Source organism: Ciona robusta, unplaced genomic scaffold (genome assembly GCF_009617815.1).
Source record: "Ciona robusta unplaced genomic scaffold, ASM961781v2 AP042749.1".
Lineage (NCBI taxonomy): Eukaryota > Metazoa > Chordata > Ascidiacea > Phlebobranchia > Cionidae > Ciona > Ciona robusta.
The window spans coordinates 192447-209158 of record NW_028323128.1 but is presented as its reverse complement, the minus strand read 5'-3'; the positions used below and the strand labels follow the sequence as shown (position 1 = coordinate 209158).

The following is a 16712-nucleotide window of genomic DNA, read 5'->3' as shown; positions in this document are numbered from 1 at the left end:
GGCAATTGTTTTGCCCAGTGACGCATATGCCCTAATGTAGCAGTGACTAACCTTAAATCCATAATAACCTTTATGCTATGTAGTAACCATTGTGGCTCCTACTGAAGTATGTATGGCCGACAAAAACCTGTAAGGGGATCAATAGCCATTATGCATTTTGACCAATGACACAAATGCAACCTCTGTGCCACAGAAATTAGGATCGTCACAATGATGATCTAAACATTTTAATTTGTACAAAGTTATGGAACAAACGATAATTAAATGATGTTGTAACAAGGCACAATTAAAACAATAAACAGCAATTGATTTCTTTGTTTAGTGTTTGGTTATAACAGTATTTCAGAAATACAAAAAAAGGAATATTGAATAAACTAACAAATTAATTTTAGGGGGTAGTGAGTTCAGAAGAAGCAGGTTAATTTAAACACATGGAAATTTAAAATATCTAAATAAAACAGATACATGGCAGTTATAGCAATTTTTTTAAATTAATTTCACATGTTTTGGCAGTAGAGATAGATTATAAAAATCAACAGTAAAACGATACAGAGTTAATTTAAATGATTGTTGGTCAATTGACACAGCGGCAGTAAAAATGATTTGGCTGACTTTTTTAAGTCACAGTGGCTGAAATATTACAAAAGTATGACTGCAACGCTCAATCTAATAGTACGTTCGTCCAAGCATATAAGGAACTATGAAGATAAAATATAATACATTTATCTGTGTGAGGGTAGTAACAATACTGTCCTTGGTTATTTGAATTTCTACAGATAATGAGATAAACTACTAGCGTTCTCTATCTCAATGGAAGTTAAACCTAAAGCCCAACAAAAACTGCAGAATATAAAACTGTAAAAAATCTCACATTTTATAAAAACGATGTTAGAAAAGCACAGTTTGAGTTATAAACTCTTGGGTATTTTCCGCAGTGTGTTTAAAATACAATACAGTCAGTAGAAAATATTTGTGTTCATCACTGGTAGGGTTCACAGATGTTTTACCCAATCACAGCTCATCGTGTGATGACCACTGAACCATTCCAAAGAACGAAACATCCGGTGTCATATCAACTGTTGTTTGTGGATACTTAGTGGACAAATACACATTGTCATATTTATTCATTCTTCGAACACCTGGTAATAAAAAAAACATGTTTAATTATAATATATTGGTATAATATAATTCTTGCAAACAATGTTTATAACAATATAATATATATATATATCGGTTTACAATATTCCTTAATTTAACAATAAGCACTAAACAGATCATATTTAAAATTTATGATAAAACAGAAAACAAAGTAAATAATTTAGCAACGACTGGAAATAATTGAATTTCAATTTGTTAAAGAAAAAAGAATCCGGATTAACTTAATTCTTGAACAAATTAAGTTTTGTCCAGATAGCGATAATAATAGATATAAATAAACATCAAATTCACAAACATTAAACATATATCAATTTTCGGTTTGTGTTACACTTTGTTTAAATAAATAAAACTATGATTAGTTAGAGATGCACATTACAGAATTTTCAACCCGTAAGACTTGAATCCTTCGTGTTCAAATCTAATTATAGCATTCGGTATTCTGTTCAGTGACATCATCACATAAAGTTCATTAACAATTTTACAAAAATAATAAATTTGAAAAAAATTATTCTTTTATTTGTAAGGCTTAAAAAAAACTTTTCCGACGTCTATTTAATGGTTGTTATATGTTTCGGGTTAGCGGTTTTTGCACCATCGTTATGCGGAGATTGAAGCTCTCCGTTCCCGCAGGAAAGACAGGATCTGTGATGTTAATGCGTAACATATGGTGCGAAAATGTCAAATGGGAAAAAATTGGCAAACGATTATTACAACAAAAAAACTACCCAAACGTACAATTTTTTATCATTTCATAGCTCATGATCAAACAAGGCTACTACTGAAGGGTCAATAAACTGATTTATGTGGGTAAAATTATTTTTCTTTATAAATAAAAAAGATTTGAAATTCTAGATTCAAATTCTAAATTAGAAATAAAGTATTCTAGGATATCCTAGAATTCCTAGACATTCTGTCATGTGCATCCCTATAAAAGGCTATTATTGGTCAAACATGTAACTTTAAACATTTGTGTAAAAGCCATATGTGTTGTAATAACAGTTGGAACTGGGCATGCAAAATGTTCAGAGTAATTAGTTCCCACAATATTATCCAACAAATATTTACAGTGTATGTGTGTGAGTGATGAAGAGTTTAATGATAAAGTAATTAAGCCATATTGGCAACCATAACACAAACACTTAACTTATATTACCTACAATGTTTGCATTTAAAAGCAATAAAACTTAATATGACCAATAATTAAATCAGAATACTCAAACGAAGATAGAAGTGTATGGTGTTTGGCAAATAAGTTTGAAATGAATAAAGACCAACCTGTAATACACTTTTTGTTTCAGATATTTGTGTAAGAATACAAAATTTAAAGTTAGGTATTCTCGGTGTCTGATTGTTATAATATTACTTAATACTTACAAAACATATGCCTAACAGTAATGCATACTTTTTTTATAAATTTTAATTTGAAATTATTAAATGATCATAACACCCATGTTCTTTTTCTATTTGGAGGATCACAATTATTAATATACCAAAAGTTTGTCAGATATTTAACATAATATTACCCGAAGTAAAGCACGTGCTGCGTTGGGATATACGCTCACATCGCAGAAAAGTATTTCCATTGATTTTCACTTCATGGCTCAGAATATCAGTTGAAGAATCAACTGTGAGTAACTGAAATAAAACAGCAATTGATTTGTTGTTAACTTGTAAGTTGAAACACAGCATTCAATAGTCTTGTTGTGTTTTTTTTACAAAAACTATTGAATAAAAATCACATGCATATTTTCACTTAACTACTGTTTTTTAAATATAGGCTTACCCACAAATAACATTTATTAGACTAAAAATGAAGCTTTATAAGTTGCAAAATTAACTAAGAATGTGCCGAGCAGAGCACGAACTCAAAAGCTCGTGCCTGAGCGTCTCTTTTTTTTGACGCTTGGCTGAAAACTGGGTCAAGCGCCGAGCCTTATGCTGTTGCTATAACGTGAACGCGATGGTGGAAAATATCAAAAATGAAAAAAGTGAAGCTACTAAAAGATAACGAGACTAGTGTGAATTTGCTCTCTCCAAGCAGAGCTGCGATTGAGCCGTTTTTTAAGTTATGGACATTTTCTTGTCGCAGCAATAACCGTTAAATTTAACGGCGTATCTGCGTCGCAAAACCGAGATTCGGCGCAACTATTCTCAAGTTCCCCACTGTTGCCAAAATCTACCGCAGATGTCCAACCTTACGCGACGCGAAATGCCTGTCGCGACGGTAAGTACAACATCACTAAAATTTTACTCAGCGTCACTAAAAAAACTGCAGGTATCGCCAAAGTCTGGGTCAGCAACAAAATCACTTAATGAAGTAGAAATTGTGACGTGCACGGATGTACTATTAGATTTAGAGGACAAATATTATATCTTTAAAATTTGAAGTTTTTAATCATTGAACTCTGCGGTATAATATGCCTTGTATGTTTTGTTAAAACATTCTTCGGGACAACTACTCCGGCCTTCTTTGATTTAGTCGTTTTGGTGTTTCATTCAACCACACCAGTGCACACTCAACATGTAACGGTATCTCCAGGTTCATTTAAGTTGCCAAGTGGAAATACGGTTTTAAACCAGCCCTGATCTTTTACAGTCACGCATTGCGCATGTTCTCGTATTAATGTGTGTAAATCAACCCTAAGTTTTAATTCACCATTTGCATTCGCCCGCGGTAGCAACATTAATCTATGCTACGCGTGATAAAGTCATTATTTACGCAGGATTTACTTCAGACAGGCAGACTGTTTGTTACGTCATAGTAGGAATTCACACGTTGATTATTTACGTCATAATAGGGACTCACACGTTCATTATTTAGCCCGCTGGTGCTTAAAAACAGGGTAAATGTTTGTTTTTTCGCATCTGTTATTTAAAGGATTATCTCGTTCAGGGGAGGTTCCAGGGGTCGTTTTTTTTGTCAATTTTTTGTTTGAATTAGTAATTCGTGTTTTACAGAAAAAATAATCACCACCTAGAATGACAGTTAGGATATAAAATAAGCCAAATAAATGTCCTTTTTACCAATAAAAGCTGTTTGTGATAAAATGATTTTTAGCGGGCTAAGGGGGTTGTCCTTTCTTACTCCAACTACCCCATTGCTTTTTATTACCCCACTTTACTATATATATATATATTAAAACAAATACTAAAATTTTTGAAACAAGCCAAAAATATATTTTTGAATGGGTTTTGTTTGCCCAGAAAATACAGGAGAAATGCAAAATTTCATTACCTTAAAAATACAAATTACCTGACTATAAATGTAGTAAGTACCAGGTGATTGAACTTGGATGGATCCATTATGTTGAAAATATCGGAATGTAACATCTGAACTCCATTGACTTTTAATCCAATGGTTAAGAACTCCATCTGAAAAATCTCAGGGTAATTGTGTTTTTGGTAGTTGTAAAATTACTATTATAGTAATTCTCAACTTTTTCTGTTAAATTAACTTGCGGTGTCTCATTCATTTTGTGCTTTCAAACTAGTGAAAAAACTTTTACGGTGCGTGTGATAGTTAATTTAAACCATTTTTCATAAAACAGAGAATCAACTTACCACTTCCACTAAGTACAGATGGCGATCGATCTCCTTCTAAATGCAAAACTGAGGAAGTGAGCTGAAAAGAAATTTTGTTGGACGTCAGCAAACTAAAGAAACCGCAAACAAACTTAACGACTGACGAATATGTTTACAAAGACCAACCTAGCAACCTTGTATTCAGACTTAAGTTTGCCTACAGGGTAAATCCTATTACAAATTATTTGAAGACATTTTTTGACATATATAGAAATAGAAATTACCAGTGCTGAACAATACAAAGCAAGTACTGGTGTGTAAATTTTACATCTTTAAATCAAATACGTCGCTTTCTATTGGACCACATGCAAATACTATTCAAAGATATAACAATAGATAGACATTTGTCATTTTCACAAATCTGTCAGTTTTATGAATGGGTGATGACATTATTAAAGTCATGAATCAATAAGGATTGTAAAAATGGAGTTGACAAGAAAACATTACAGCAATATGTTTCTTTTGTGAAGAAATCATTTGGTTTAATTTGTTACAATCGATTTTTTGTCTTACATCTTTTCCAGGTAAACCAGGAGGTCCGGGTCTTCCTTCAGGTCCAATAAAACCCGGTGGTCCTCTGGGGCCCGATGGACCACGCACTGAAGCACCACTTGGACCAGGAGGGCCTAGTGGGCCAGGTGGACCCTGTTGACCTCTGGCACCATCTCTACCATCTCGCCCATCCCTGCCAGCAATACCATGCAAACCTATTAAAAAAAGATTCTCTTTGTCAAACAGAAATATATTTGATCATTTATAGGAATAAACCTGATTCACTCAATTGTTGGTTGATAAGATATTTTCTATTCTAACAAATCTATATTGTAATGGTCCTTTCACACTGAATATTACCTACAGTTTTTAAACTTATAAAAATCTTGTTGAAAAAATAGACTTGTGTAAACAAAAACAATTTAAATCGTTTGCTGAAACCTAATTAATTTAACGAATATATATATTAAATCTCAAAATGTTGGTACACATGTAGTAAACTTCCATCAGGTTGAAACAATCTTACCTGAATTATGTGTCAAATCCGCACGGTTGTCACGTGGTGAAACCGTTACACCGCGTCTTTCTCTAGGTGTTACAAATACATCAGAATTTCCATTAGGTACAGATGCCTGAAGGAATTTAATAAAAGTTATTATCCACCATAGCAGAATTGTCAAAATCAATCTACAATGGTAACCGTTCAGACTTTTCTGTTTTCTTTACTTGGTTCCAACTGTGTAATGACATACATTCGAATCAACTACTCAATTACATTACGCACACACGACACACAACACACATACCCCTGGTGTCTTGTCACCAACAAGTTTTGAATGATCACCCATTTCTAATGCATCAGGGTTGCGTACAGTGTCCAATTCCAATTGCAAAGACTAAAAGTAATAAACGAATGATGTAACAATTACAATTAGTTTATTCTATATTTAGAGTCATATTAACACACAAATTTTAATAACAAAATGTTATATAATATAATATAGGGTAGGTTTTTTATTTGGTGTTTTTGCATCAGTATTTGATGGAATTCATTCCCACCAAGATCTGACGAGATCGTTAGCGTTGATAGTAGAAGCAAAATTATAAACAGATTTTTGTAGTCTTTCCTATTTACAAGCTGTACTAACCATCATTATTGTTATGTTTTAATTAATACATATGTAGGATAATGATTATTACATTGGTTTTATAGGTATTGGGGTTTGGTATCAAGCATATTAGGTTCATACTATGACACGATAATACTATTAACACAACACACAGCAACAGTTTTTGGTCATTTTCGAGTTAACTTTTAATGAAGAGAAACTACGGTGCTTTGAAACCAAACATTTTACTAAATAAAAATAAATTCTACACAGTTTGACGAATCTAAGAAATTAATAAGTAAAATAAATAAACAGGCACATATTAACACGCCCAAAGTTTACCACAAAATCTTTTTTCATTTGTTCCATTTCTTCAGAAAGTTGAATATATTTTATAACCCCAACACAGAACACAATAATTATTAAAAACATTGTGCTAACGGCCCACACACAGTTGAGTGATACGCATGGATGTTTTCTACCATAGTTTTTTTGAGCAGCAGTGGATTTTGAGCATCGATAACTATGAATATCTCTAATGGATGGTGAAATGTAAATGCTTTGTATTTCATCATCTCTGTTCTCAGCTATTCCAGGGCACTCATTCAGGGAAATGCTATTGCGTGATATATCACCTCTTTCATCCATGGTACAGCAGATTCCTGAAATTAAAGTACATTATAGAGAAAATGTCATATTTTTTATAATAAAGAATTTCACAAACATATTTATAATTGATTTACTGACAGTGCAACAAAATACAACTATAAAAAATAAACTAAATTTTGCAACCTAAATTAACAATGCAAAACATTTTCAGTCATAACAATTTGGTCTCGGATTTAACCTTGCTCGCTGCTCTGTCCATAACACCGAAACCACTGACAAACAGCTTTAAACAAACATTTAATATATTCGCCATTACTTCCACAATGCACTTTTGTCTGTTCTACATGTTACAACACTGAACTGGATACAGTGTGGTTGCCTAGATTAGCCGCTGCAGAACCAACAAACATCACGCCTATTAAATTTCCAAGGACCGTAAACTTCTTAATTTTCGCGCGAGATGTTTACTTGAGGTCACGTGGGTAGATCTGGCGCGAGAGTGACGTCACGGACATGAACCGTACTTTTCGTCACAGAATTTCCTTACGTGTGACGTCAACGTCAATTTGGTTAAAGTTTTGTCAGTGATTTAAACAAACTAAACTTCAAATGCAAACAGGTAAGTATTTGCAATTAACGTTAATATATATTCTTGACTTAAATATTGTAGCAAATCTTACCTGCACTCCTTGTATTAATTACGCACTTCGTTCTGACTGATATATTTGAACCGTGTCGTAATATATTCGTTCCGATTAGTATATTTGTACCGGGCGCTATTGTGCATGCGCCGAGACGCTACTTGGAACAAATACAATGACCACCCGGTCCAAATTTAATACGACCCTCCATTGAAAACGTTCCAGACAAAATGTTTACACATTAAAACTTTAGTTGATGATTTAAAGTCATCAGAACTGATTTGGTATTTTATTTGTAGCCTTGAAAAAGTGTATGCTGGTTTAATATAGGCACACTTTACTTATAATTTACTGTGCTGGCTGCTGGTGAACCAAGGTGATACTACAGTACAAAAATTATAGCGGCAACTTTTAATACCTTCTACGCGTGATACTAACATAAAATTTGGGCACTGTAGTCTTACTAACTAGACCTCAGCGGTACCGATTCTAAAATAAAATTTAAAGATTATTAATATTCGTCATAAAAAAAACATATTTATGGATTTTTTTACCCATCCAGCTTTGAATGTGTTATATCGCTACGTAACACTGAAATTATAGCGTCGCCAACATGCACCTTAAAACGATACGTATTTATTAGAGCTCGTATTGCGTTTGTTTCCACTTACTGGGCAGGCGCAGTAGCGCCATGGTGCAAGTGCCATAGTGCCCGGTGTCGTGATGAATGAATGAAAAAAATAGAATGATATATTCGTTCTGATTAATATATTTGTTCAGGGCGCTATTGCGCATTCAGTAGCTCGGAACAAATACAATACGAGCCCTAATAATTACGTACCGACTAAAAAAATTCCGGTGAAAAATATTACAAAACATATTCTACCACCTGTATACTGTTGGCGTCGCTATGGTTCCTGTAGGTGTTAGTAGCGCTATAACATATTCGAAGCATGACGTCATATTTTTCGTAACGTCACATATTTTCGTGACGTAACATATTTTTCATGACGTCATATTTTTCGTGACGTCACATATTTTGTGACGTCACTCAGCAGTTCGACAAAAATGCATCTTTGTATAGTAGGGTGGGGGAAGATGGGACACAGACGAGACTTTTTTTTAATTTTCTTTTTACGGACCCCAATTTAATAATAATCAGGAAAATAAGGTTACAGAATTATTCGACAGTATTATCACGACTTTATAAAAACGCTCGTCAAAGCTGATTACTGTTTTTAAATATTAAAAAAATATGTAAAATAGAAACAGTATACTTTGAACAGGTAAAAAATGCAAAATAGTAAGGTGCTATCTTTTAATGCTTGCTAAATCATAGTAAAGCCGATGATTTTTTTTAGTTTGCGTGTGCGAACGATTAAACTAGTTTCATAACTTCATAAAACAACCTTGAATATTTTATTGCCAAACATTGAATATTTCATTTTCATTGAATATTTCATTGCCGAACTTTGAAAAACTTGATTTTAATTTAGTAATTTATACCTTAGGGGTTATTCAACTATAAGATACTGATATAATAAAAAGATAATATTTTGAAAATATATTCGAAGTTTGGTCATTTGCACTTGGTTATAATTTATGAGAAGTGGCTTGTGCCGAAAACAGAGTAGTAATACCCAATTTGTGGCAAAAATAAAAACTTTATCAATAGTTATTATTATTTTTCTGTTATTACAAGTTCAAATACATTTGTAGGATACAATATTTATCCATTGAAGTTCGAACATTACTCATTGTCTTTCAATACCAATTGTTATGCAATAATATAACGTATAGGTAACATGTTAAAAACTATAACAGTAGGGCAAGAAAAAGAATGTTTAGACCTGTTTTCAAAGCGTACAGTATTATTTCGTGTTATTTACGTATATTCCTATTTATAAATACACTTAATAATCAAAATTAACAATGATTTTAAACTGTCCCATCTTATCCTGTGTGTTTTCGAATTTGGAAAATTTCACCTGTTGTGTGGATTGCTAAATAACTCTTTGTGTGTTTTATTATATTTTATTAAATTGGTGTCAATTAATAAAGGAATGATAGTACTAATTCGTGGTATTACTCGAAAACCGTCATCTATTTTGATTTTGGAAATATTTGGCAATATGTGCTTAAGTGTCCCATATTCCCCCATTGTACTATATAGTAGTGTAATGTCGTGTGAGTAACATTATTATTTTATTGACACCCACACTGTTTTTGTTTTTCACTTCACGTAAAAGTTGTACTTTTGCTAGTTTAATTTTGATTGTATTTCTTATCACTATTTTATTTACAAACAACTCGTTTCTTACACTTGTTTAACGTTTTCGCGTGTTCTTTGTCGATATAGTCTGACTATGCTGCGTGTCACGTGCCGTGCACCACGCGCGTCTTCAGGACAACACTAAAAGGAGGGACGGAGGGAAACTGAGTACTAAAAGGAGGGAAGGGAGGGAAGGAGGGAAAATACCATTACTAAAAGGAGGGAAGGAAGCAAAATGGAGGGACGGAGGGAAACTATAATTCCTTCGCTTAAACCCTAATAGGCGGAGGGACAGAGGGAAACTATTTTTACCCCAAATAAGTGGAGGGACGGTAGGGAAATGGTGGAGGGACGGAGGGAAACTATTTTTGTGCCACGTCGCCGGGTCTGTGAGGAAAAGGTGGTTCTGGCTATCAGGAACAGGTAATTATCTTAACGAGGAGAGGTCCAACGGTGCTAATCCCGGTTAATGGTAGGAGGCAGAGGTGCGTTCTGGAAATTGTAGCACCTTACACTATTAAATTAGGATAACATAAAATGTAATGATGCAAGTGTGATGACGTCACGAAATTTCCTAGAATATTTTTTCCCAGAATAAACCCCACCTAATACGCGAATGAACTTGCGACATGGTCCTTTGCATCAACGCACTTTTTTAACAAAATAACAAGCCAAATACATCATTTCATTATTACCGACGCATTCAATGATTTCTATGATGTATCTCTGGTGAGACTTGAGAAATATTTTGAGAGCAATTGTTTTGCGTATTTACAGGTATACTCCAAAGTAGTAACCAACGAGGCAGAGTATTGAAAAAACAATTAATGTGAGCATATACGGACTAACGGACACCATATCTTTACTGTGGATCGTATTATTTTACACAGACACAAGTGAAAAAGGTTCGAAGTCGCCGCGATAAACGTCAATCCCATGTCTGAATCCCATGTCTGATTAGAAACTCTAAGGCATGTCTATCATGCCAACAATCGAAGGTCGGTCGCCATACATTTGTGAACTGTGCGCCTGCACAAATACCGACTGACCGAGGCGCACAGTTCACCTCGGCTACCTGGTCCGACTTGGCCAAATTTCTGGGGGCCAAACTAATTTTTACCACCAGTTTTCATCCCATGTTTTACGGTATGGCGGAACGTTTTTTCCGTTCATTAAAAGCATCTATTATGGCTCAAACCAACGAAAATGGTTGGTTAGGCAACCTTCCTTGGGTCATGCTCGGTTTACGGTCTGCATATAAGCAAGATTTAAATGTTCATGTGCCGAGTTGGTGTACGGTACGACTCTTCGTTTACCAGGACAGTTCTTTGAGAAACCAGACTCAATTTGGACCAGCGTTCGTTTCTTGCCGATTTGCAAAATCGTATGAACAAACATCGCCCGACTCTCGCGCGACCTCTACTGCGCAACCCGTCATACATAGATCCCAACCTCTGGTCCTGCTCGCATGTGTTTGTTCGGGTATAGATCGTCTCAAAAGGGCACTGGAACGTCCTTACGAAGGTCCTTTCCGAGTTGTTGGACGCGCGAAGACATACTTCACGATTGATTTTGGCACACGAGTCACTACTGTTTCCATAGACCGCTTAAAACCTGCAAATACTCTATTGGATATAACGGACAGTCTCGACAATGCTGGTAGTCCAGTTTGCAGAGTGGAAGGTGAAAACGACATTTTTACCATGAACCCTGATGTCGGATCTTTTAATGCAGATCCAAACACGACCCCTAGTCCTTCACCTTTGAATGAATGAATGAATAAATGAATGAATGAATGAATGAATGAATGAATGAACTTACTTTATCCTCGCGTGGCCGGAAAACGCCAGTCGTTATAACACGGGTTTAATCATGCCAGCTTACGAGTTACCATGTATGTTACTTTGTGGGTAATTATTTTTTTGGGATTTTTTTTATATATTGCTGTTAATTTAGACAACTCATTAGTGACCACTGGGTTGGAGCAATTGCCGTTAAGTGTCTTGCCCAAGGACACATACGCCCACCCTTTACCCATTCTTCCATAGCAATCTTCACCGACCGAGCCCATCATTCCCGATATACCCGTTCGTACCAGCAGGGCTGGCCGATTACTTCGCCGCCCGGCACGCTGGAAAATTCACCATTTCCCTACCGTCCCTCCACTTATTTAAGGTAAAAAATAGTTTCCCTCCGTCCCTCCACTAGTTTCCTTACCGTCCCTCCACTTATTTGAGGTAAAAAATAGTTTCCCTCCGCCCTCCACCAGTTTCCCTGAGTCCCTCCACCATTTCCTTACCGTCCCTCCACTTATTTTGGGTAAAATATATAGTTTTCCTCTGTCCCTCTGCCCATAGGGTTTAAGCAAAGGAATTATAGTTTCCCCCGTCCCTCCATTTTGCTTCCTTCCCTCCTTTTAGTAACGGTATTTTCCCTCCTTTTAGTGGTGTCCGTCTCCTCATAGTTTTGGGGTCATTGGGCAGTTCGTTGTAGGCTCGTCGTTGCTACGTATGTGTTATTGGGGCCCAAGGACATAGAACCAGCCCAAGAACTCTATCTCATATTTATGCACGGAGAGTTGGAGTATTTTATTAAGAATATGCTTAAGATGGAAAGGCAAAATACTAGTGCTGTAGATGTGGCAAATATTTTTATGGAGTTGAAATTTAACTTACATAAGAAAAAGGGTAAATAACTTTGTCCCATACCAAGCAAAGTGTCTTTTGGAAAATCTTAAGAAAAAAGGAGAAATAGATGTAATGGTGTTTATTACAGAAGTTTTCTACGAAAACTGTAAACCATGTCTGTACGGTTATAGCGATCAAAAGTGGCGTCGATCCGCCGAACTGGCTTCGTAATTAGGGAATAATTCATGCGTATTTTTTTTGTTTTTTTTTGAAAAAAAATACGAATTTAACATTATCCTTGCGTGGCCGAAAAAGTCGTTATCACACGGGTGTTTTGTTTTGTACACCTCGTGTGTAGGCCAACGTCGGTGTAGTCTAAGTATGTGTTACTTGTTTTGCGGATTTTTCATGTGCGGCTGATAATTTGGACAACCCAACTATTGACCACTGGGTTGGATCAATTGTTGTAGGGTGATTTGCCCGCTATAAATCGCTATAACCGTACATTGATAAAGTTTTTATTTTTGCTACAAATTGGGTATTACTACTCTGTTTTTGGCACAAGCCACTTATCATAAATTATCACCAAGTGCAAATGACCAAACTTCGAATATATTTTTAAAATATTATCTTTTTATTATATCAGTATCTTATAGTTGAATAACCCCTGAGGTATAAATTGCTAAATTAAAAGCAAATCTTTAAAAGTTTGGCAATGAAAACATACAAAACTACAATGTGGGGAAGATGGGACTCTAAATTTAATATTTAAATATTTAAAAACAGTAATCAGCTATGACGGGCGTTTTATAAAGTCGTGATAATACTGTCGAATAATTCTGTAACCTTATTTTCCTGATTATCATTAAATGGGGGTCCGTAAAAACAACATTAAAAAAAGTCTCGTATGATAAAATGTCCCATCTTCCCCCACCCTTATTATTTTTCTACAGTTTCAAGTTGGTCATAAAGTATTAGAAATTGTATTATGAATAAATGAATATATTATAAACCTAATTAAGCAATATTTCGCTAAAAATAAGCACCTCGATGTTGATACGCGCATAAACCGAAGACCATGCAAAATGACGCGGTGATCGCTATTCGCTTAAACACAGTGGTTGCAGAGTCGACCTTTACAAGCAATAACGTCATGTATAACAACGTTTTTATATTGTTACGTCACCATAGCAACTATTTCCAGCGAGTTGGTAACATAAATATTTTCTTTCATATGATTTAACCCCACATCATACTGGTGTTCCTAACTTTGCCATTAATGATCAATCAAAGATACATTTAAACATGATCAAATGTTTTGTTTATTTTATACCAGAAATATCTACAATAACAACTTAAAGTATTGACTATGAGAATTTGACTAAAGACCATATGCGTGGAACCGTTTTATTTTTTTGTTTCTGGATTTCATAATAGAAAAAAAAGTTTTACGCTTATTTAATAAAAAATATATCATCAAGCAATTCTGAATCATCAGCGTCAAAGGTGGTTGAGATCAGAGGGGTGTCTGGTTTTTCACGTAGTACTCCCCATTTTAAAACATTACCGCTAGGTGGTGATAGATCAACAGTGTCGACTAAGTCACTTAACATACTCAAGTTGTTCATTGTAACTTGAGAACGAGAATTTGTGTCTTCTGTGTTGCTAAGATGACGGGTACTTTCGTTAGTGAGAGACATGTTTGGATATCTATGCAGCGAGGAATGGTGAATTCTTGGTGTGTGGGTATACCTGGGAATATATATATATATGTTGCACACGTATTCTATTCTATATGGGGGAGGTTGCGTAGCCTATATGGGGGAGGTTGCGTAAGGATTGGTCTATTACCCAACACTCAGTTCAGTCGGGTGCTGCCACATTGGCCTCATTAGTCTTTGGAGCCTGTCACTTTTTCAAAGGTAGGCGACAAGAACTTTAATGGTAATGAGATCTTTCCTTGTCCCCATAAGAAAAAGTGTCACTCAACTTTGACTGTTTTTAGTTTCTAAACTAGTCAGTACTCAATAAAATTTAAATTTTAAATTTGGTATAATGAATGCTTCTTCTAAATTCAAAGCAAAATTTTCTTTAGTAGTTGAGAAACTAGAAACAGTCAAAGTTACACATTTCCATATAGGAAATCTTATGCATTATCGCGCGGCCTTTTTACTCCAATGGTTGGAATTGCAATTTTAACGCTCATTTTTTCAGAAGCTATTTCATTGTTTTAAACTATGGTGGTAACTTTAGATAACATTTGAGCATTTCTATTAACACAAATTTTGATTTTTTGTTTTGTATGCCCTTTTCATCGAATAACCGCTGACAACATATGCCAGTTTCTAAGGCTGAGAATTTATATAAAACCAATATGAGTTGGAAGAATTACAGGTTAAATATTTTGCCCAATAGCACATACCCACATTGTAGCATCGACGAGCCTTGAACTCCTGACCTCTCGCTAACCACTACGGCAAGCCCCGGTTTTATTATTAAAAGAAAATATGTACTGGTCCCTGGTTACATCTCCCTAAATGTGAAGATTAGCTGCACAGATGATTTATATACGCTAGCGCGGTGGCAAAACGGTTAGGGCGCCCGTCCCTAACCCACAAAGTAACATACATGGTAACTCGTCAGCTGGCACGAGGTGTATGAACATCCGTATTATAACAACTGTTGTTTCATGTGAGGATAAAGTAAGTTACAATCATATGATTACATACATTACATATAAATGATTAAAGTGATTACCTGTTACTGCCCGACCATGATTTTTCATGGGGTGATTTCTTTGAACTTGAGTAATCATGATGATGATGATACATGTGATCTGGTCCACGAGAACTTATGTCATACTCTGACATGTTTAATGAACCTTTAACACATTAATACAACATTGTCATGCACTGGTGTGATTCACAATTGTTTTCTTGGCAAAGATTTTTGCAAATATATATTTACTTTTGCAACTGATTATATATTGAATTATTGCTTTCATTCCGAACAACTAAAATAACTAATATTTTGGTTTCGCGTACTTTTGTTAAGTGACTTGTTATACATTGGTATCACAGGTGTTATAACTGGTGGTGGCATCTCATCATTCCTCCGTATGTTGTAAACATCTGTACTACCATCATATGTTGCTGATGGGGATACATTGGAACTCGTGTTGTTAAATAATCGGTTCTTGGTTGAATATTCATTGTGTGTTTTCTGTAATTGGCAACCAAGTAGCAAATTAAGGCAAAGCATTTTTATTCTGAACGTAGCAATCATGGTGGGCATATAGTTTGGGCATGAATCATGCATGGTTATTAAATGAATGAGCAATAACAAGGTATAGATAATTGAAAAAGTTGCAAACAAACATGAATTAAACTTTCCATCAAGTGTTGTACAACATCATTCACTCACCTTTAATTCACTTTGTCTAAGTCTTAATATTTTTTCTTGTTCAGAGAGCATTTGTTGCAAACGAATTTGTTCTTTTTCCAGAGCAAATTTCTGTTCCATGAGTGCTTCACGTCGTCCACGGGGACTCAATTTCTCAACTTTTTCTTCAAAAGCACTGGTCATGTCTGCATTGTAATCATATGCTAATCATATCAGCTTATAATTCAGTAATGTGAAGATGTATCAAACATAGCAATACACATTCTGCATGGTGTATCTGGTAATTGGAAATAGGCTAGGTTGAATTTATATATGTATTGATATGATAAGTAGTACAGTAATTTTACACACACATGCACTTTGATGTCTATCTAGTGACTGCTTATTAAGTGAAAGACTTACTTTGAACATATGTTTCAGTGTCTTCTATTGATGATGGATTTATGATGGATTGGTTCCAACGATCTTCCATGTAATTTGTATCATATGATGACCGTTTTGAACTCATGGGATCATATGATGCTTTTGTTTGATGACGAAATTTTACAGACTTTTCAAATGAATTATCATGTAAACGCTGTTGTTGAGTGATTTCATTTGAAAGCTGTCTAACATGGTGTGGAAGTTCACAAGTTGAAGTTGGTATAGACTGAAAGAGAGTATAACACTTTTTACAATAGTTAATAATTCTTAAACCTATTATAGATATTTAGAGATGCACAACTTGTGTTTAAACTTTGTATAAAATTACCCAAAAGATAAACACTTCAGTTTAAGAGTCAATTAATTTGCAGAACTCTGAAATATTTGTCCGGCGCCG

At 34.9% G+C, this 16712-nt stretch overlaps 2 protein-coding genes across 5 annotated transcripts in view; both read right to left on the bottom strand.

The window, feature by feature from the left end:
- Window positions 1-211: 211 nt before the first annotated feature.
- Window positions 212-7767, bottom strand: LOC149723492 (uncharacterized). Of its 2 annotated transcripts, none has more exons than XM_089893615.1 (9): window positions 7631-7767; window positions 6684-7003; window positions 6039-6128; window positions 5759-5864; window positions 5254-5447; window positions 4720-4780; window positions 4412-4530; window positions 2682-2793; window positions 212-1139 (listed from the first exon to the last, which is right to left on the bottom strand). In XM_089893615.1, exons 2-9 carry the CDS (start codon window positions 6987-6989, stop codon window positions 1012-1014), a joined length of 1116 nt encoding a protein of 371 aa, XP_089749741.1. In that variant the 5' UTR covers window positions 6990-7003; window positions 7631-7767; the 3' UTR covers window positions 212-1011. The 2 variants fall into 2 exon arrangements, with proteins under 2 accessions (XP_089749741.1, XP_089749742.1); XM_089893616.1 differs by lacking the exon at window positions 7631-7767 and adding an exon at window positions 7189-7387.
- A 6027-nt stretch (window positions 7768-13794) lies between these two features.
- LOC149723491 (uncharacterized) overlaps window positions 13795-16712 on the bottom strand; it is a 17177-nt gene continuing 14259 nt past the window's right edge. For 2 of the 3 annotated variants that reach the window (XM_089893591.1, XM_089893592.1), the window contains 5 exons: window positions 16295-16541; window positions 15914-16077; window positions 15535-15712; window positions 15248-15371; window positions 13795-14242 (listed from right to left, as the gene is read on the bottom strand). In XM_089893591.1, coding sequence (XP_089749717.1) covers window positions 13945-14242; window positions 15248-15371; window positions 15535-15712; window positions 15914-16077; window positions 16295-16541 — 1011 coding nt within the window. In that variant the 3' untranslated portion in view covers window positions 13795-13944. Of the gene's footprint in view, window positions 14243-14912; window positions 15024-15247; window positions 15372-15534; window positions 15713-15913; window positions 16078-16294; window positions 16542-16712 lie in introns of all 3 variants that reach the window. The other variant, XR_016386941.1, reaches the window with a different exon arrangement.